This window comes from Rousettus aegyptiacus, unplaced genomic scaffold, assembly GCF_014176215.1.
Source record: "Rousettus aegyptiacus isolate mRouAeg1 unplaced genomic scaffold, mRouAeg1.p scaffold_m13_p_11, whole genome shotgun sequence".
NCBI lineage: Eukaryota > Metazoa > Chordata > Mammalia > Chiroptera > Pteropodidae > Rousettus > Rousettus aegyptiacus.
This window is the reverse complement of record NW_023416286.1, coordinates 47,203,366-47,224,308: the sequence shown is the minus strand read 5'-3', so window position 1 is coordinate 47,224,308 and position 20,943 is coordinate 47,203,366. Positions and strand designations below refer to the sequence as shown.

Below are 20,943 nucleotides of genomic sequence, written 5' to 3'. Positions count from 1 at the left end.
CAACTGGACGGGAGAGAAAGATTGGCTGCAGGAATCCCGAGCATGTACAGAGCACCTGCCAGAACTGCAGAGGGTGAAGGGCCGCCCCCTTGCAGGCTGGCCTCATCAGAACCCGTGCTGCCCCAGGTGCTAACAGCAGAAAAGCGAAGCTGCAGATCTAGCAGCAAGCCTGTGCCAGCTGGACCCGGGCCACCAACTCCCGGAAGGCAACTGAGTGCCAGGCAACACAGGGACAACCTTCGACCTCTGCACATGACCCAGGGCCAGAGACATGCAGTGGCGTCAGTGTTTCCCCAGTTGTTCATACCAGTGTTACTCAAACCCACTTCTGTCTGCCCTGCGAGGTGTTTTAATCTAGCCCAGAGCCAAGAGACTGATAAAAAATATTAAACTCCAAGCCCAACAATTTTGCTCTTGTCCACAAAAATGTCTTTATCCTTTGCCCCAACCACAAAGAATGTGAACAATTCAACTTCCAGCCTGGGGTGGCTCCCACGCTGCACCTCCCTGCCCCCAGGTCCCAGGACACCTCCTCCACTGCCTGCATACTGCAAGTGCCCACACATGGTCCCCAGTCTCCAGAGTACCTCTCCCACCCCCTGCATACTGCATGTGCTCACACCTGGCCCTCCAGTCCCCAGGAACAGCTCCTTCACCCCTGGCACATAGCACCAGGCCATACCCGGCGTGCGGTGTATCCTGGATACCATTCCCTGGATCAGCGGGAACTGTCTCTGCCAACATCTGTGCCTCACAGTGACAGTCCCTGGCCTGGCTCTATCTGAGTCTTGATGCTCCACGGGATCTGGACCTGAAGCTCTGATGGGGCGGGTCTTCTGCTGAGTTTACCCCACTTCATTCCTGATCACAGACTGCAGTAGGCACTCAGGAGACCTGGGCTGGAGGCTGGTGGGGTGGGAGGTGTCAGGAAGGCTGCTAATGGGGACAGGTTTCCTTGTGGTGTGTTGGACATGTTCTGGAACTAGAAAGTGGTGATGGTCGCACAACCCGTGACTTAACGGAATTGTACACTCTTAAAGGTGAATATTATGGTATGTGAATTGTATTTCAGTGAAGAGGAATGTGACAGGAATGCATGTGAAGCACTTAGGGCAGTGCCAGGGTATGACACACACTCACTTAACAAGACAATTACTATCATCGCTACCACCAAGAACGACCTCTAGTCGGGTCTGAGCGGCCTGTGGTCGCCCAGCACTGCTCTCCCTCCCTACTCCCGTCGTGTCCCAAACTTATGCAGTCTGATTCCACCACTCTGATCGTGGAGATGACAATGCAAAGGTGGCAGCGACAAAGATGCCCTCTGAATTTTAGGGGACGTGCTGGGCCAAGTTGTTCTGACTCACAGACGGAGCAAACAGTCCGGGGGCAGGGCCCTCACTCCATGGCTCCTGAGGTGGCAATAGTTACATATGCATGTTATTCTCCTCTTCCATTATGTAAAACTTTTTAATTGATGAACCATTAACACATCATTATCACCTAAAGTCTCTAGTTTACATTAGGATTCACTTTTGGTGGTGTACATTCGATGATTTTGGACAAATGTATAATGACATGTATCCATCATCGTAGTATCATGCAGAATAGTTTCGCTGCCCTAAGAATCTTCTGTTTCACCTACTCATCCCTCCCTCTCCCTCAGCCTCTCTCTGGCAACCACTGATCTTGTTACCGTCTCCATAGTTTTGTCTTTTCCAGAATGTCGTATAGTTAGAATCATACAGCATGCGGCCTTTTCACATTGGCTTCTTTCACTAGTAATATGCATTTAAGATTCTCTTTGTGTCTTTTCATGGCTTGGTAGCTCATTTTGTTTTCGTACTAATAATATTCCATTGTCTGGATGTACCATAGTTTATCTATTCACCTACCGAAGGACATGTTGGTTTCTTCCAAGTTTTGGTGGTTTTGAGTAAAGCTACTATAAACATCCATGGGCGAGTTTTTGTGTAGACATAAATTTTCACCTCCTTTGAATAAATACCATGGAGTATGATTGCTGGATCGAATGGTGAGAGGATTTTTAGTTTTTTAAAAAGACCGCCAACTGTCTTCCAGAGTGGCTGTACCATTTTGCATTCCCGTCAACAGTGAATGAGCATCCCCGTTGCTCCACATCCTCACCAGCATTTGCTGTTGCCAGTGTTCTGGATTTTGATCGTTCTAGTAGGTGTATCTCTTTGGTGTTTTAATTTGCTTTTCCCTGATGACATATGATGTGGAACATCTTTTCATATGCTTATTTGTTATCTATAATTTCTTCTTTGGGGTAAAGTCAGTTAAGATCTTTGGCCCATTTTTTAACTGTGTTGTTGTTTTTTTCTTATCGACGAGTTTTTATATATTTTGGATAACAGTCCTTTATCAGGTGTGTCTTTCGCAAATATTTTCTCCCAGTCCGTGGCTTGTCTTTTCATTCTCATGAGAGTGTCTTTCGCAGAGCAGAAGTTTTAACTTTAATGAAGTCCAGTCCATAGATTTTTCTGTCATGGAGTGTGCCTCGAATGTATCGCAAGAGTCATCACCACATCCAAGGTCATCTAGATTTTATACTGTCCTCTGGGAGTTTTATGGTTCTGTGTTTTATATGTAAATCTGTGCTCCATTTTGAATTAATTTTTGGGAAAGGTGTAATGCCTGTGTTGATGCCCGTTTTCTGCTTGTAGATGTCCAGTTGTTGAGCATCGTTTGTTGAAAAGACTGTCTTCGCTCCATTGCGTTGCCTTTGCTTCTTTGTCTCATATCAGTTGACTGTATTTATGTGGGTCTATTTCTGGACTTTCTATCCTGTTCTTTGATATATATGTATATATATATATATATATATATATATATATGGGCAATAACAGACTTTTTTTTTATTACTGTACCTTTATAATAGGTCTTGAAGTCAGGTACATCAGTCCTCCAACTTTGTTCTTCTTCAAGTACTTAATTTTAATGTAGCCCAACTTTTAAATATTTTCTTCTATTATCAGAATATTTTGTTTTATTTAAGAAACATTTCCCTATTCTAGGTCATGAAAATATTCTTCTACTATAAGGGGTCAGCAAAGATTTTCTGAACAAGACAGATAGTAAGTATTTTGGATTTTGAAGGCCAGCAGGTGTGTGTAGCAACTACTCAACTCTGTCATTTTAGTACGAAAGAAGCTGTAGACAATAATAAATTAATGGATACGACCGTGTGCCAGTAAAGTTTTATTAACAAAAATAAAGGTAGATCGCATTGGGCCCACAAGCTATAGTTACCTTCTAAATGATTTATAATTACTTTGAGACTTAAATATATACTCTACCCAGAGTTAACTTTCTGTGTTATATGAGGTGGGGGTCAACTTTACTGTTCTTTTTTTAATGCAGTGGTTTTCAACAGGGATGATTTTTTTTTTCACCCAGAGGACATCTGACAATGTCTGGAGACATTTTTGATTTTCTGAAGAGCAGGTGTGTGTTGGGTGGGTGGGAGCTACTACTGGCCTCTAGTGAGATGGCAGGGATGTTAGGTTACAGCACGACCTAAATGCACAGAAGTGTCCTCCATATAAAAAAGAATTCTCAATCAGTAGTCCTAAAAACAAACACAAAGACCCACGAACAAAATTATCGCGCCTCTTCCATTAAAAAACAAAATGAAACTCTGAAGTCAACTCAGACCACGTGTCAACAGCAAAATCCACTCCCAGCTCCATCTTCATAGTTCACACTTGGAATCCTCCCAGCTCCTCCTCCGTCGCTCACACTCGGAAGATATGGAACTCTCCATCTGTCACAGCCTCCTCTGCAGCCCAGCCCTGCCTGGATAATGGTGAGGATGCCAACCTGGCTGGCACAGCTGGGGAATGTATTGCAGCATCTGGCTCTGTACTTGCTATAAGCTTTTTCTTGGCAGCGGTTAGGAAAACCTCTGGCACCCAAGTGAAAGTCTAAGGAAACCACACCAGGAAACAGATGTGTGCCGAGCTCTCTCTGAACAGAGGATGAACCCTAGGTGGTCAGAAAGCCCCCAAGATGCTGGCCTCTGTTGTGTGTCCGGGGGGGGGGGTTCCAGAGTGTCCAGTCCCCGAGTGTAATGTGTGTCCTCCCCACTCTTGGCTGTCCTGGCCTTCTGGAGAGAATTTGGGATGGCTGGAGGAGACATTCAGACGGCCAGGGGAGCATTCCACAAGAACATTCCAAAGCCTCCTCCACAATGAACGAAAACCAGAGAGCACCGTAGGGAATGCTGCAGTGACAGGGCCGAAAAACAGACCAGGCCCCCACAGTGGCGTTGGGCTCCTGAAGTTGTGTGAGGCCAGGAGGCGGACCGCATGACAGCACTGTGCTTCCCACGCTTCTCAGAGCTGTGCTGAGCCGGCTCTGCGGGGCCTTCGGGGTTGGGGTGAGACCTCCTGTTTATTGAGAAGAAGGCATCCCTGCCTGGATCCCCCTGGTCAACACCAGCGTCCCCAGGAACTGGACTTTTATGCCCCAGATGGATGGCCCGAAGCTATGTTCTATAGCTCCCAGCCCTGGCCTGACAAGCGCAGCCTAACCAGGCTGCCCGCCTGTCCTGGAGCCAGCACAAGGGACCTTGGTTTGGGGTCCACTTACAGTGTGAGCCAGTGCACCTGTCCGCCTCAGTCACTGACCGAGAGTGGGGAGACCCACAGAGCTGTAGGAAGAGTTTGGGTGAGGACCGTCCTTCCACACGTGACCTTGGCTGGAGATGGACATTTCACGAGGACACGGCTGGTTGGAGTGGCTCGGGGACTGCCTGACATGCGCCCTCTGCGCGTCCCTTATTTCTCATGCACCTATGTGGAAAATTACCTGGAGAACCTCTTGGACTAGTTTTCCGAAGTCCTGAGTCAACAGCACTTCCACCCGGATGTCGCCAAAGGGTTTGGAAGAGCAGCAGAAGGGACGCAGCAGGGACGGCCTGACCGAGCTGCGCTGTGCCCCCCACGCAGTTCTGGGTAGAGGGGGGACCCCGACACACGAGGGGCGGCGGGGCAGGCTGGGGAGCCAAAAGGGGGCTCGGCCTTTTAGCAGGTGCCCCCAGAACACTGGTAAGTGCACCAAGAACCCCCAGAGAGCCTCACTCGAACCGACCAGCCCTGCCTGGACCTGGGGGCCCCGTGGGCTCCCACCTTCTTGTGTCCTCACTAGGGCACCTTCGTACCTTCACACCTCAGGTTGGTCTTCCTTGAGGTGAGGCTGGCCTGAGGTGGGGGTGGGAGCTCCCCTCTTGATGGGTGTCTGTGATTGCCAATTCTTCCGAGAGTTGTGGGGACCTCTACCCCTTCTGGGTGGGCCAGCGTTGGGTCAAGAGGAACGAGTGTCTCCTCGAACCTGGGTGCATTCAGAGTCCCTCCACCTTGGCACTGCAGCCAGGCAGGGGCCCCAGGTGCAGTCCTCGGGGTCATTCCCTCTTTTCCAGAGACCTAGAGGGGGAGTTTCTCCTCCCCAGCGGTGCCACGGCCCACTTTGGTTTCCGTGTGCTCATTATTTAGCTGTGGGTGGATTCTTCAGGCTTCTCTCCTCCCTTCCAAACCCTGCTTATCTCTGGTTCAAGTTGTGACTTATAAACTCATGTTCAGCAGCCAGGAGGACGTGAAGATACTGAAACCCAGACCGCCCGATTCTGTACTTGGCTGATACAGCTTTCAGGGATTAACGCCATGAGGGTAAAATGACAGGGTTATAGAAAACTTTGCAGCCATCTGAGGAACAAGATCTGAAAGTAAACACAACCCAAACTTGCCCAACTGCTTCGGAACTGGGATTTCGTATTTAAAAATTTTAAAAATTCAGTCGTGAGTACAATTCTCACCAGACGCTGGGAACTTCTCTGGGACTTTCTGCTTGAATGCCTGCCGCGATGACACCACCAGCTGTCACATCAGGCACGGAACGGATGTGCCCCACTGTCACTTCCAACCGCGAGCCCGCCCCTCGGGACCGCAGGCCTCTGTGACCCGCCACTGTGTCACACGCATTTCATGCCGCTGGTGTCGTCGCTGGCCCTCGGCCTCCTGGGGTCAGCGTGTGATGAGTGTCTACTCCACCCCCCACTTACCGACCAGGAGCTGAGGCCCAGGGGGAGGTGTAAGCGGAACCGGGTTCCCCGATTCCAGCACACTTGACACCAGACCAAGTGCCATTTCAGCGCTGTTCACAGCTTCTCAGGGGAAGTATGAGGCTGAGGGGTGAAGGGGCTTCTTCAGGGAGGAACAAGCAGGTGCCAACCTTGTGCCGTTTCATTCACCCTCCGCCGTCCTGCACAGGTGGGGCGCCCAGGGGCCGGCCTGCCTCTCCCTCAGCAAAGTGGGTTCGTCGCCCTCAGAGGGAGCCCAGCCCTCCCCAGGGTCGGCATTAGAGTCTCCCTCGGCCTCAGACCCACAGCATCAGCTCTTTTTTTCTGTCCTTTTACCCCGAGCTGCTGAGCACTAAAGGTGCAAGAACAGAAACCGCCAACACAGAGTTAAAAAGTTTTCTGTAAATATTTTATTTTTCCATATTTTTAGGTCAGAAAGAAGCATTTGGTAATAAAAATAACAGAGAATTATTTTCCTGGGTCTGCTCTGGCATGTGCCGGCCTCCCACCTCCACCCTCAGTCGGCTCCTTGGAGCCCAGCTCACGCTTCGGGGGGTCGGGGCGTGCTTCCGGGTCATTAACATTAGTCCTCTCAACTATTTACACATATATTACAAGGCAAAGGAAACTCAGCTCACGAGAATTCAGTGTTGTGGGGAGCTGCTCACGCAGGGCAGGCTGGGGTGACGGATGCCTTCCTTTCTTCGTTTTGAAAAGAAAGCGTGAGGAGTGCGTTGCGGCTTCTCGCCGGGTAGCAGCCAGCGGGCGGTCTAGGGGCTAGCCTGCTCAACGGGGGGACAGGAGTGCGACGTGATGTCACTGTGCTTGTAGGAGGCTTCATCCAGGTCCAAGGCCTTCTGGTTGACCTCAAGCGTCATGCAGCCCCGGTAGAAGGCCGTGACTGGTGCTGCGGTCACTGGCACATCTGGGCCAGCGGGGAAAGAACAAACACCGTCTGAGGAGGCTTGACTCCCCACCCTCTGTGTCCCCCGCCTCAGCGCTCACTGGCACCATGGGTCCTTCTCCGTCCCTGGACTTTCTTCTCAGGGGCACCATTTCCTTTCCTTCCAGAACATCGCCAGCCTGGCTCGACTACGTGCCCGCAGGCAGGCACGAAACATCTGCCAGTCAGGCTTTGGCAAGACACTCCCCCCTCTCCTCCCCCAGGAAGTACATACAGATAGTCAAATCAGTTAAATAAATATTGTCTTCTTCTTGGCCCGAATGAATCATTCATGCTGCAGGGCTTGCCAGTCTTCTCTTACCCTCTTCAAAGCTTTATTTATTAAAACAAAATGGAGTTTGTGTCTGGTAGCCAAGACAGAAATCCTGCTATCTGCGGCAAGTGAAAACCTGCGCCGAGCAATGGGAGCACGTGGGGCCTGGCTTCCATGAGCACCTGGCTCCCGTCTGCCTCTGTGCCACTTTTCCCTGATCGCGTGGCTCACGGCCACAGGCAACACGGGCAAGCGTACTCTCCCACTGATCAGACAAGCGTCCCCTACCCCCGCCCAGTGTGTAGGAGGCAGCGTATGCTGGTCCTTCCTGGATACAGGAGGGGCTGGTAGTTACTCTGTCTGTTGCCATAGTAGCTGGACACCCAACTCGGGGAAGGCAGGCCTGGGGCACTGGGGCACCTGGCTCCAGCGTAACTCTTGGTAGGCCGGGCAGCCCCCACGGACTTGGCCAGAGCCACTGTCTGATGCGTGCTCAGGTAGGTGCTCCTGGAGGACGCAGTGGAGGTGTGGCAGATTCAGGCCAATGCTTGTCCCCAGTAATCCTGCTCTCAGCCTCAACAGAGGAGCCACTAAGCTGGTGTTGACGAACATGGAGGCATCACAATGCCAGACAATAAACCTACCTGTATTTTCTCTTCCTTTAAAGAGTCCATCTCAGTACAGAAACGCCCAGGTTCAGTTTGAGGTAAGCAAGTTGGGGATGGTCAGAACCGCCGGTGCCCCCACCCTCGAGCGTGCAGCCCACAGGGAGCCCTACCTGGCAGCCCCCCGACGAAAGTGAGCACAGAGCCCTGCAGGTGCCTCCCGAGCACAGCCAGCCTTTCCTGCAGCTCTGCGGAGCTCACTTCGCTCTGGCCCTTGGTGCCGTCGACTGCCAGGGTGGCTCCACTCTGCTTCACGGAGATGGTCACCACGTGCTCCTGGCCGTCACAGACCTTGATCTCCATCAGGGCCAGAGCGGTGTTCTCCACAGCCAAGACGACCAGCTGCAGGGGTAAAGCACACCTAAGCATGCAGGGGTGGGGGCGGCACAGCCCCGAAACTTAGACCTTTGCATGTCCTGTCCTGGGCTAGGGGGCTGCCCATTTCCCCAGGCCCTGACACCTCCTTGGGGGTGAGGGTCTCCTGTAGATTAGGTGTCACGGGGCTCGGGAGGCCTGGGTTCTGTGTTCCTCGGCTGGCGAATGTGAGACTCAGTTTCTACACCTGCAAATCAAAGGCACTATCGGGAGGCCTCTGGGGCCCCTTGCAATGTGACAGAGGATGAACATCCCAGGCCAGGAGCCGAGAGGGGAAACCACACATTCCAGTAATCCAGACAGATGTGCACTGGCTTAAGCAGAAACTGGCTAGAAGCCATTACTGTGTCTGTGACCAGGAACAAAGGGCATGTTCCACTTCTTCCATGTGAAACTGCCACGTGAAGCCACTGACACAGAATGGCAAGGGCAAGCAGCAAACACGAACACCCCAGCAGGCCGCGCGCGGGCCTTGCAGCCCGGGGTGCTCTCACCGGGCAGAACATGCCTCTGACGGCACAGGCCAGAAACGCGCTCTGGTGCCAGAACAGAACTTCATAGCACAGGCCGTCTTGCCCTCTCCTTCCTGCCTGGGTGATCACAGCTTTTTATGCCAAAAGCTGGTGTAAAAGCAGTGTGTGGACCCATGCCTTGGTGGCAGTGAGTGAATCTGAGCGGAAACAAAATCTGTTATCGCCTAGTCCCGGCTGGCAAAAGAGCTTGATCGCTTTTGAGGGCAGGCTTACCTGGTGAGTGTGTGCCCCTCAGGGTCAGCCATGTTTTCCCACTTTGGACAGAGGAGAGAGAATAAAACCCATTTCCAGGGCCTCTTAGCTATTCTCTGAGAAAACAGTAAGCCCAAGACCAGAGACAGTTGACTGAGTGTCAGCAAATAGTAGGGTGTAGTGGGGACTGTGTTAAAGTGACAGTTGTCTAGGGGGCAGTTGTACTCAGAGCCCTGACTTTGTCACCCAGGGAATGATGCTATCAGAGGGTCCAGGCTGTGTTTGCACATGACTTTTCAAGAGAAAATGGAAATCTGAATTCGTTAGTAAAATCATATGACTTAAGTATGAGCAACTAATTTAAATTGTTCTAAACTGCTCAGCTGGCCAACAGTATAGGTGAGAAAGTCATCCCATCACATAATTGGCTCACAGACCCCTGGCCTCTCCAGCCCATGACAGTTTTGATGTATAATTGTGTCAGGTGACTCTCGGGTCAACAATGTCCCCAAGCCAAGTCTGAGAAGGTGGGCCAGAACTTCCAGAGGTCGAGAATGGGTGACCCCAGAAGAGCGGTTGGGGCCCCGAGGGTACACAGCCCCGGGTGTTGCTGAATGCCGGAGCAGCCCCTCCACCCTTGGGGCAGGATAGCAAGTAGTACCTGCTTTTTGAGCTTCTTGGTGGAGTGGTAGTCAACCAGGGCCACGGAGAGGGCGACGGTGTGGTTGTTACCCACCAGTGCGAACAGCACCCCCGTGTCGGTGGCAGGGCGTATCTGAGCTTCGACCTCTATTTCCCAGGTTGTTTCAGTCCCGACGTCTGGAGATGTTCGTGCTGCAATGAAGGCGGCGCATCAGGAGGCGATACAGGCGAGAGAAAGGCGGGACTGAGCGGAGCGCGCGCGCGCGCGACAGCTCCCCGCCCCGCCCTGGGTGGCGGAGATGCGGCCCAGCTGCAGAAGCAGGTAGGAAGCTGCGCGGCAGCTCGACGCTGGCCTTTTAAGGAGGCATCACTGTCTGAGCCAACAGCCTACAGCTGAGAAGTGGCAGAACAACGCGGGCACGCGGTTCAGGCTCTGCCGACAGTCGAAAGATGCTGGGGCCACCCAAGGGCGGCTGCTTCCTTCCTGGCCATGTCAGCGCCCTGATCTGAATGCCTCATCGACTGACCACCAGACCAGCCATTCGGACCTGTTGGGACGGCAGGTGCAGGTGCGCCGTGTGGGCCGAGGGTGTCCACCTGCCCCTCACTTCCTTTCTTGCAGGACTTGGCTCTTCCTGCAGGATGTGTTGGAGTGTCACAGCCCTGTCTCACTGTTTGACACTTGTGGCCTTCAAGGCAGTTAGTTCTACAAGGTTGGAAATACTTTTTGGAGCGTTTAAAATGCAATATAAAGGGAAGCTACCACAAGCGTCATTCCAAAAAAACCATACACAATTTCATATTGAGTTGTAATTTTTTTACTATTCTAGTGCCTTAGTGGAGTGACTTTTTATTTAGATGCATTTGATATGCCATATTATATATATAATGCATCTAAATGAAATGTGTATGTAATACCTATATATGTCCTACGCGAACAGTTCCAAAAAACATATTTTGGCAGAAAGGGCTGGATTTTTATTCTCTGAGGGCACACACCACTCCGTGTTTCCTTCCTATGCTGGAATCATCTGCCAATGAAGAAACCGGAAGAAAGCCTCCGTCCTCTTGGTTTTTTAAGTGTTTCGATCTCACGAGAACTTCGAGTCCCGAGGAAGGAGCTGTGTTTAGGCAGAGTGACCCTGAAGCAACGTCTGCACACACTCGAGCTTGTGCCGGGCTCAGTGTCAAAGGTGCTGCCTCTTCCCCACTGGACTGTGAGCTCCTCGAGTTATCTGTGGGTCCCCATCTTTAAGTGGGGCCTGTTATGGTCCGTTCTCAATAACTGTTCATTGAATCGAATATAGAATTGGAAAAAAGAAACCCAAAAATATACATACAGCGTTTTCACCTGTTCCTGTTTTCCATTTCTTTGTGAAGGAAGAGAAAAGAGGGTTCTCTGGTAGGTTTCCCTCCAATGGGATTGGCGCATGGCTGGTGGTCAGAGCCTACGTTATGGCACCAGCACCTCAGCTCTCCTTGGGAAGTTTTCTCAGGCACAGGATGGGATTTACTACGCACCTGCTCCCGCCCAGGGCACCTCAGACCTTGAGACCTAGTGAGTCCAAACCAATTTTGAATCGTGGCAGAGTAAAAGAGTACAGAACCTGCAATTTCACAGAGAGTCTTTTTCTGTATTATAAAGTGGACATTAACGGAATAGTTCAAGGCTTAGTAAAACGTGTAGTTCTAAATATCATTTGGACTTTGCTGTCATAGAACTTACAGATCAAAACTATAGCAAATAATGGTAAGCTGACTGTGATATGTACAGTAATGGGAGCATTTGCAGTCATTGGAGATTAGACCTGTGATGTCTTTGCTATACCATGAAAAATGTTTATAATATTAAGTGAAAAATGCATTAAATATTTTATAGCATATAATTTTATATTTCACATTACAATGGTGTTCCAGTATGTATAAAGATGCAGACTAAAGGAATAACGTGCGTATTGTATTAGGAGGTGCAATTAGGAGTGAATGGTTCTTTTCTCGAAAATACCTTTAATGGCGTGGTAATGCTTCAGACAATTAAAGCAAAGATACAAAGGAGGATGGTGACACAGGTCCTGAGAGGACGGCCTGTCTTGCTAAGGAGGCAGGAGCAGGTCTCATCAACTCCGAGCTGGATGGACCCTCTTTGAACGTAGAGGTTCCGCTGGGTGCTAAAGGGGACAAGTGGCAGTGAGGTCTGAAGGAGGGAGTGTGCTGCCTGCCTTCCTGGGCTGAGGAGCAGGGGGAAAACTGAATGTGGGCGTTTAACCATAAAAGGCTCAGAATTTCAGACACAGAGAGGGGCTGGGGGCGCCCTAAGGGGACTCTCGCAGTGTGAGAATGAGGAGAGAGGAAGGGCAGTGCCAGAAATGGCTCCCGGAGAAACGGGCATTGCGGCAACACTGCAGCAGCAGGCTGGGGAAAAGGGAGCATGAGACGTTCCCACAGAGCCTACCTGGATCCAGGTGTTGGCCAGGAGCTAAGGAGGAAGTGCCTGTAAAAGCTATCAGACAGACAACGTTCCGGACGTGGGCTCCATGGACTGGCTCCAGGGTCTTTTGAACCTGTCTAGAGAGCTTGCACAATTCTGTCCATGTACATTTTCATGGGCCAGGATACATGGATCGCCTAACCTTCTCAAACTAAAACGCCATTAAGGTCTAGGAACCCAGGCATAGTGACAACAATAAAGGTTCCAGCTGGTGTGTGCTCAAGAAGCAAAGGTTAATTAAAAACCTATCTCAGGAAAAGATTAGGGAAAATCTCGTGAGTCCAGAGTCAAACAACAGAATTGCTTAGCCATCCACCAGTCCAAACTGTTCATGCCGACGTCCTTGAAACAGCGTTTCTATCCTTGGGCCATTGATAACAAACGTGATTTGGAATGTTAATGCATTTCATGTAAAATTAATGTTTAAGTGAATGTCCATTTATCGGTATGTTAGAATTATTTGTTTCTACTCTAAATTGTCACTAATTTGATAACAAAAAAAAGAGATAGACACCTTATATTTTGTTTCAAGAAGTTAAATAAGCGGAGAGGGCCTCTGGGCTGACCCTCTGCCTCCTGCCGCTCCACTCACTCCCTAGATGATCGTCACTGATGGGCGAGGATTCCCAGCTAACCTCAGGCCCAAGCCCTCGACCTCCTCGCACACAAACTCAGGTGCGCAAACGGCGTTCGGGGCTCCTGGCCCGCCCACCCTGCCTCCCGTCTAGTCCGCCCCATCTCCTGCCCTCTTTCCGCTGTGTGTACGTATCACGTACCAGCTTCGTGACCCTTTTGCGTTTGTTTTCTTTCTCCAGGTGTCAAGGAAAAGCTCCTTTGTTGCTATCAACGCTGGCCTGATGGGCCTCAATTCTATGGAGAACGTCAGCCTTCCTGGCAGCGTTGCTGGCCTAGGCCACCTGCTTCTATTAATCGTACATGGCCCTTTCTCCTTCTCCAGTTCTTCTCTTTCTTTGAAAACTTGAGTTCACTGGAGAGCTTGAGGCAGTCACACTGTGATTTTTAAATACTGCTTTCTTTTTACTCCTCATGGGCCACTGGTGATTGCAATGTCGAGTACACTTTTGAGAGCTTCTCCATCCACTTGGACAAACCTAAGTTTTTCTTGTCTCAGAATCTTCTGCAAAGCATTCTCTTAGCTCCTTCACATCCTACCCAGCCTCCTCATCTAAGCCACCACGGCACCCGCGGAGTGACCATAGTCTCTCCATCTGTCATCTGTTCCTCACTGGCTAACTGGAAACAGACCAGGAACATCCAGCCCATCCCCTGAGAGGTGGGGTATGTGCCCTGACCCCTCTGCATCCTGCCCCAGTGCCCGTGGTGGGCACCAGTTTATCCCTGACATAGTCGTCCTAGGTAAAAAGCTATATTTGGTTTTCCTATTTTGGGGTGTGTATTGGCTTAGAGTATAGCCACAGCCATTCCAACACAGGAGCCAAGACTTACCATAGTCGAGGCTGTAGAAAGCAAACCCATTCCCGGGGTAGAAGGACCCCTTCTCTGTCACAGAGAAGCACTGCATTTTCGTGTTCACCTTCACTGTTTCTTGGATGGCAGTGTTCTCACCGTTCAGCCAGTTCCAGCTCCTCATACAGCCATCCAGACGGGGGTTTATCTGGAAAGACAGAGAAATCCCAGGGGCTTCCTAGGAGCCACACAGGCTCCCAGACACCAGGACAAGAGGGCATGCGGCTGGTGCTACCTTTGTCAAATGAACGGGGCACCCTCTTGGCACAGGCATGTGGGAATCTACTGCAAAATGGACAAATCCTACTCATGGAGGTTATTTCTTTCACAAAACGTCTCTGCACTTGACAGATGATGCGCTGCGGGCTACTTTTGCATGTAGCAAACGCAGTCCATCCTCTTCCCATTCAGGGTAAGGAGAACACATGTTGTGTAGTGAACCCCACCTGCTCTGTCTACGTCGTGTGTCCCTGCTCATAAAACAGAGCGAGGAGCACCGACCACCTACCTACTGAAAGAATGTGGCATGAGGTGACATTTATATAGCAGTTGTACCTGGTATCCTTACCGGGCATCCCAAAAGCACCTATGGAAATGTAAGTGCAGGGGCTGGGAATATTAATTCCCACCCATCTATCCATTTGCTACATAGTTTTGAGCACATCGGGGCACCTCAGCTTTCCTCTGTAAAATGAGGTATAAGGGGTATAAACGGTAACTGCGAGACCGAAGCCCTGGAGTGGAGGTCTGATACCAGAGGTTGCGTGCGGGGCGCCCCTCCTCCACCCCTGGAGACAAGACGGCACTAATCCCGCCCACCCTTCGGACATCCACATGCTCATGACTCGTTTCTCATGTCCGGTGCGGAAATCATCATCACAACGCCAAGGGTTCTGGCCACTCACCGCAGCATGCTGGGAGACGGAGAAACAGATGAGGGAGCAAAGGCCCGGGGCACAGGGAAGGGCGAAAAAGGGCAGGACTATGAAAAACGGCCGGGACCGACCTCCCCAGTAGGTCCTTCCCCCTATGGAAATCCTGGCGGGGTTAACAACCCAACCGTTCTTGGGAATTGTCCAACAAAGTTGATTGCTTAAAGAATAATTTCATTTTGTGTTTTATCTCCACTGCAAAATAGACATTTTTATGATCAATTCAGATGAAAACTCAAATGAGTCTCATCGAAAGAGATGGCGAGATTAATGGTATAGCTGCTCCCTGCTGCTTGGTAACTTTAAAGAAAACTTTACCTTTCTCTGGGTCCCTTGCCAAACCTGGTTAGTGCTAAACACATGGCATCTCGAGGTTAAACCTTGTCCTCAGACTGATCCCAGGCTCTGACCCCAGGGACGAATGACAGCACTCACAGGCTGAACAAGTTCTTTCTCCTTGAAGGGAATGCCTCCCACGGTAAGGTTCAGGTGGTACAGTCCTCTGTCCAGCTGAAACAGATCCCCTGCCACCGCAATCTTCATAACAGCATCCTTGTTCACCTTGATGACCAGATTCCGCTCCAGCTCCTCAATGGCGATCTGAGGAAAACCAGCACTGTGAGAGGTGGAAGTGTGCCTTCTCAGGGGGCCACCCAACCTTGCGGGGACCACCTTCGTCACCACCTAGGACCAAGAGACACCAAAACTCAGGGGGACCATGTTCCTATCACCACTGAGAGCCAAGAGACACCCGGTCACAGGGGGAACACGTTCATTACCACCTAGGACAGAGAGCATCCAACCTCAGGTCTGTGCTCATCACCTATACCTCCTCCCTGCCTCCGTGGGCCATGCGAACCTCCATGCAGCAGGTGATGTGGCCTAGGCCCTGATAGTTTCCCTCCCAGCACTGCCCCCACCACTCGTCTCCCTACAAGGAAACCTGCTTGGAACAACTTTTCTCATCTCCTGTCTCAGGGCCCTGCCCTAAGCTTCAGCCAGGGATTGGGAATCGTGCCTGACATCATCGCCCTACTGGGTCAGCCCCGACGTCAGCACCCCGCTGGGGCAGCCCCGACGCCACCACCCCGCTGGGGCAGCCCCGACGCCACCACCCCGCTGGGGCAGCCCCGACGCCACCACCCCGCTGGGGCAGCCCTGACATCATTGCCACCCTACTAAGGTCAGCCTTGGCTCTGTTGCTCCCCTATTTTGGCGCGTCCTATCCTCAGCTGTATACCACTGAAAGCAGGAAAACACATTTTATTTCCAAATTTCCAACAGTTAATTCAGTGCTTGGCATACACTGAATGTTGAATGAATACAAGTCCACGCTAACACTTTCCATTCTTTCCTACTTTCTATGTAGAAAATTTTTTAAATCTATCATTCTTTGCACTGTGTATCTTCCTAATCCTCCAGAAGTCTTTAAATTTCCTTTTCGGCTAAAGTGTAGAAACATTTAGGTACTTGGGTCTGAATCCAGTCAAAAGAACATGCTGTCTGTGTGTGGGGTGCCACTGGGGGGTAGGGGACTAGTTAGAAACTGTAGAATGAAGAGAAACTGTTTCTGAGCTGACCCTGCTCCTCAAGGACCAGTTCCAGTCTCAGGGTTGGGTGGCAGCTCTGTAGATCAGATGGTCCTGCTTCCTCCAGCTTCCTCATTTCAGGGCACCATCCTCAGCCCCAAACAGGACCCCTCGTGCCCCACAACAGCAGGGCACTGAGCTCCCTCGTGTGGAACGCCTACTTCCTCAGTCACCGAGGCTGCTTCCTTCCAGATTTATTGTTTTATCTGTAGTTTTTCTGATGGCACCCTTCTCGCTGCTTTGGAGATACTTGTGCTCTAAGAGGTTAGGGAAGAAGGAACTAAACATTCCTTGACAGGGTAGACATATTAGCAAATGTCTACAGTGTTTTTATTCACAGAAGCTGGGGTGAAATTTTCCATTTTATCTTCACTTCTAAAAGAAAAGCGAATGCTTTTCCCATTTCTCTTTCAAGTGTTGACTTCTAAAAGCTCACTTCCATATATGGAGTCTCTGAATTGTTGGAGACAGCCTGTTGTATCACAGGCTGCTTTGTTCCAGGCGTTGAGATGCAGGGCAGGGCAGTGTGTGCCAAATCCAACAGCAGGACAGCTGCCTCCAGGTGCAGGACTAACCAGGACATGTAAAGAGGCACCCCAGTGTGAGGGCACTTGGATTTCAGCCGGAACAAGGCAGACCCCAGAAGCCAGAGCCCAGGGCAATGTCAATGTGTCACACCTGCCCCTGCCCTGTGCTGACAGGTAGGCTCCTGGAGCTTAGTCAGGTCACATGGAGATAAGAGAAGGAGCCCGGACCTCAATCCAGGGTTCTCAGCTGCAGCACTGTGAACAGCCTGAACCTGAGGGTTTCTGTAGTAGGACATCCTGTGAGCTACAGAGTATCTAGCAGCCCCTGGCATTGACCCAGTGCCAGACGACCCCATAACCCAAACTGTCTCCAGACTCAGCCAGGCGTCCCTTGGCAGGATCCCCCCTGCTGAGAATCATGGCTCTTGAGGTGGGAGCCACTCTCTGATTGCATGATGAGATAATGCCCTATGAGAGCGTAAGCTTCCTGGGGGGACCTGTTCTGCCGTGTGCAGTGCCCACTAACGTGTGAGTGCATGAGTAAACCGGCCAGGGCCCTCAGCCCTAAACACTCCACGCTGGCCCAAGAGAGGCGATGGTGACCACTCTCACCGTCTGCCACATGCCGTGGTTGATGACAGGCCCGCTGCTGGTGACGCGGCCAACACCATGGTAACGGAGCTGCAGCTCCAGTCGGCCAGCCCGCAGGCCCAGGACAATCCAGGTGCTGTCTTGATGGCCTCCAGCAAAGAAGAGAATGCCTTCGGGGTCAAAGGTCCTGAAGTCAAACTCCGCCACCAGTCTGAGCACCAGCACCAAGAAACAAATCAGTTATGAAAAGTTTGGCAACTCACGGCCTCCTTCGCTGTGAGAGCCCAAACTGGCCTTAGAAAGAGCAGCAGGTAAGCAGGCCAGGGTCACGTGGCAAACACAGGCCAAGCCCCCCGCAGGCACCCAGAATCAGAGTTCCTATGCGAGGCATCCCATTGGCACTGACTCGGAGCCCAGCACTGAAAGTACATTGTGGCCGCGTCTGCGTCCAAACCGAGCTGATGGCCAGGATGGCCATGGCTGTTCTGGGTGCTGGCCTGGGACACGGGGATGCAGAGCTGTCAGGCAGCCCGTTTACCTGGGGCCCACCCAGGTAGGTTCTGCTTTGTGCAAGCCACCGTCTCACCTTGTGGGCTGCAGCCTTTTGAAGCGCAGTCTGATCACTGGGGTCCCTCTGAACATGCGACCCAGGTACAAAGACTTCATGCTTTTAGCCACATTGAAAGGCACGCAGGGCAAAATGTCCTGTCAGAACGGGAGCGAGGAGCATCAGGCGGGGGCGCGACCTGGCTCAGCCCCTCTCCCAGTCACACAGGGCCTGGCAGGACTCCGGACGTGCCCCGTGTCCCCCCACAGCCCCCACCCCGCCGGGCCCCGGCTCACACACAGGCGGTGCGTGGATGTCAGGGCTGGGCTCTTGCTGGAATCCCCAGAGAGTCTGTGACAACTTGACCCGCTGTGTGGGGCCTTCCAAGTGAGGCTGGTCTCGGATCTCTCCAGAAGCCTCGGGCTCCTGCGCCTACAGTTACTACCCCACAGCGCTCTGGTGTGCCACTGCCCTGTCCTTCTGAAAATTTCCTTCTTACTTTTATTTTTTAATTATGAAATATTTCAAACATACAGAAAAGTATAAAGAATAATAAAAAACCAACTACAAAATATTGTAATATAAATAAAATATGGAGGCCTTGGAGGTTGCTTTTTCTAGAAAGTTCCCTGCTCTACCGTGAAGCTTCTCCACTGCCCAGAGGGACTACAGCAGTGTGAGCCCCAGAGGGGCGGCCAGGGGCCAGCCAGAGCGGGCCTACTGCCCCCACCCCTGGTAAGGAGGCACTGGCACACCTGCCTCAGAACCTGGGCAAGCGTGATGGAGCGAGGAAATGTTCATTCATGTGTGAATGAGTCAGTCACACTGTGGGTTCACACCGCGTGGTCCCTTGTGGAGTAGGGAATTGCTGTAGTGGTTTCATAAATACAACCAAACACCTGGAATGGGACAAGCCCATCTCTTATCTCACATTTCCCCACGTCACCCAGGGACGCCAGGCGTTTCAGCAAAAGCATTTCTCCCATCGAACTTCCCCGCCAGTTGCTGAGGGGCCACAGACAGAGCCCGCTTGGGCAGCCCGGTCCAATCCAGGGGCAGGGCTGCAGCATCCCGGCTGCGGACGGGGCGCTACCTCGCAGGTGTTCATGTCCTGGGACAGCTTGAGGCCGCCGCGTCCATTGCAGTGGCAAGTGTAGGTCCCTGGGGCGTTGACGCAGGCCTGCTCACAGCGCCCCTCCGCACACTCGTCCACATCTGCCGGCCACAAGGGAAACAGCCTGAACCTCTCTTTGTGCAAATGCACGTGCTTTCCTTCTGATCACACATGGGGTGCATCATGCATGAAAACGATTGCTAAACAGTGTGCTCAGGAGGCATCCAGCCCCAAGGCCCCTACCCCCAGAGCACCCACCCCAGCTTCCACGGCCATGCCTGGCGCCCAGGCCCAGCCCGGCCCAGACATCTGCGCGTCCTTTGCTCTTTCCTGAGGGAAGGCGTTAAGTGCAGCAGGTGAGGAGGATGTTAGGACAAGCGAAGCCCGCCGCACGCTGCCGCGCGGCATGCAAAACGCATCTGTGCAACGCTTGACCTGAGGTTCCGGTGCAGGTCCGTGCCATTGGCAGGTGTCCCTGCGGTGCTGTGGGAGGTTGAGGGGTGTCCTTGGAGGGAATTAGAGGAGGGTGCAGGGGCCGGGACCACCCCAAATTCTCCCTTACGAAGCAGGCAGCCACAGAGCACCAGGCAGAAAGTTGATGAAAGAGAACATTTTTCTGTGCTCCCCGAGGACACGGCTGGGACTCAGCAGAAGTAAGATCTCGCAGGTCTGTCCCCGAATTCAAGTAGAACAGGCCGGAGAGAAGCCCAAGTCTGCCACAGGAGCACTGGAGCACTTTCTTGTCTGATCTTTTCTGTGTCTATAGCAAGTTGGAGAAGGTGCCCAGTTGCACCAAAAACCAAATGTGTGTTATGCACACGTGATGTGTGTTGCACATGCACTGGTATGCACATATGTACATAAGAGTACACATGTTTATGTGTGTGTGAGGTGCCTGCATTAACTGGGGATGGGTACCTTGACAGGCCTTCTCCTGGGAATTGAACTCGTAGCCCTCGTCACACAGGCAGGAGTAGGAGCCTGGCAGGTTCCTGCAGCGTGCCTCCCCACAGGCATCTGTGTCAGCACATTCATCTACATCTGCAAGAAAAAACAGCGGACAGGCTGCAGCTATATTCCATGTCGATGGGAAGGATGTAGCTGGCCGAGGCCCACTAGCAGAGAGCCAGACATTTGCTACTGCCCTGGCTGGCAGGCTGAGAACAGGCCCTTGAGAGATATCCCTGGTCCCAGGCTCCCCTGGTCCTGTCCCTGTCCTCTTCCCCTCCACTCTCCCCGCTGCCCCTTCAGCCTCCTTCCTTCCATCCACTGGACTTTGCAGCTGCAGGTCCAGGAGTGGGTTGGGGGTATGGGGCATTTCTGATCAGGGTCCCAATTGAGAAGGCTGATTTCAGAGACTGTTACAGGGTGCTGTCTGGCCAAGGGTGAGCAAAGAATTGTTTAATTCAAATAACTGCAGTACAAGAAGGTGAAAAAGTAACCCCCAGGGACCTTTTGAACTGCAGTCCCACCCTGCATCCCTGGAGCCCCTTGCTGTCCGCTGCCCTGCAGGCTTCCCTCCGGGTGCCCTGGCCTCCTCGCCACCACCATGGACAGCTTGCATCCTCCTCACACTGGGCTCTGCCCACCTGAAATCAAACGCCCAGTGATGACACATTATCAAAGCTCTGTCCGGATGTTTCCATCCACTCTGCCACTTTGGCAACCAATAAGAGGAAAGACCCTGCAGTTAAAAAAACTCATTTCCTACAAAAGAAAAACAAATGGGACTATATCAAACTAAAAAGTTTTTGTACTGGAAAGGAAACCATCAACAAAACAAAAAGACAACCGACTGAATGGGAGAAGATACTCGTTTATGATGTATCTGATAGGAGGTTAATATCCAAAATATATAAAGAACTCATACAACTCAACAACAAAAAAGCAAACAGTCCAATTAAAAAATGGGCAGAAGGCCTGAACACATTTCTCCAAAG

General features: G+C 51.7%; 2 protein-coding genes across 2 annotated transcripts in view; one reads left to right on the top strand and one right to left on the bottom strand.

Moving 5' to 3' along the window:
- The window catches only part of TMEM255B (transmembrane protein 255B), a 42,240-nt gene extending 39,996 nt beyond the window's left edge, over window positions 1-2,244 (top strand). The window contains exon 10 of the mRNA XM_016151956.2: window positions 2,083-2,244. Within this exon, the coding sequence (XP_016007442.2) occupies window positions 2,083-2,118 (36 nt within the window). The 3' untranslated portion in view covers window positions 2,119-2,244. The remainder of the gene's footprint in view (window positions 1-2,082) is intronic.
- Window positions 2,245-6,498: 4,254 nt separating this feature from the next.
- Window positions 6,499-20,943, bottom strand: part of GAS6 (growth arrest specific 6) — a 44,904-nt gene continuing 30,459 nt past the window's right edge. The window contains exons 7-15 of the mRNA XM_016151958.2: window positions 19,922-20,044; window positions 18,983-19,104; window positions 17,929-18,047; window positions 17,364-17,553; window positions 15,071-15,235; window positions 13,683-13,851; window positions 9,747-9,919; window positions 8,099-8,327; window positions 6,499-7,028 (exon numbers count right to left, since the gene is read on the bottom strand). Of these exons, the coding sequence (XP_016007444.2) occupies window positions 6,874-7,028; window positions 8,099-8,327; window positions 9,747-9,919; window positions 13,683-13,851; window positions 15,071-15,235; window positions 17,364-17,553; window positions 17,929-18,047; window positions 18,983-19,104; window positions 19,922-20,044 (1,445 nt within the window). The 3' untranslated portion in view covers window positions 6,499-6,873. The remainder of the gene's footprint in view (window positions 7,029-8,098; window positions 8,328-9,746; window positions 9,920-13,682; window positions 13,852-15,070; window positions 15,236-17,363; window positions 17,554-17,928; window positions 18,048-18,982; window positions 19,105-19,921; window positions 20,045-20,943) is intronic.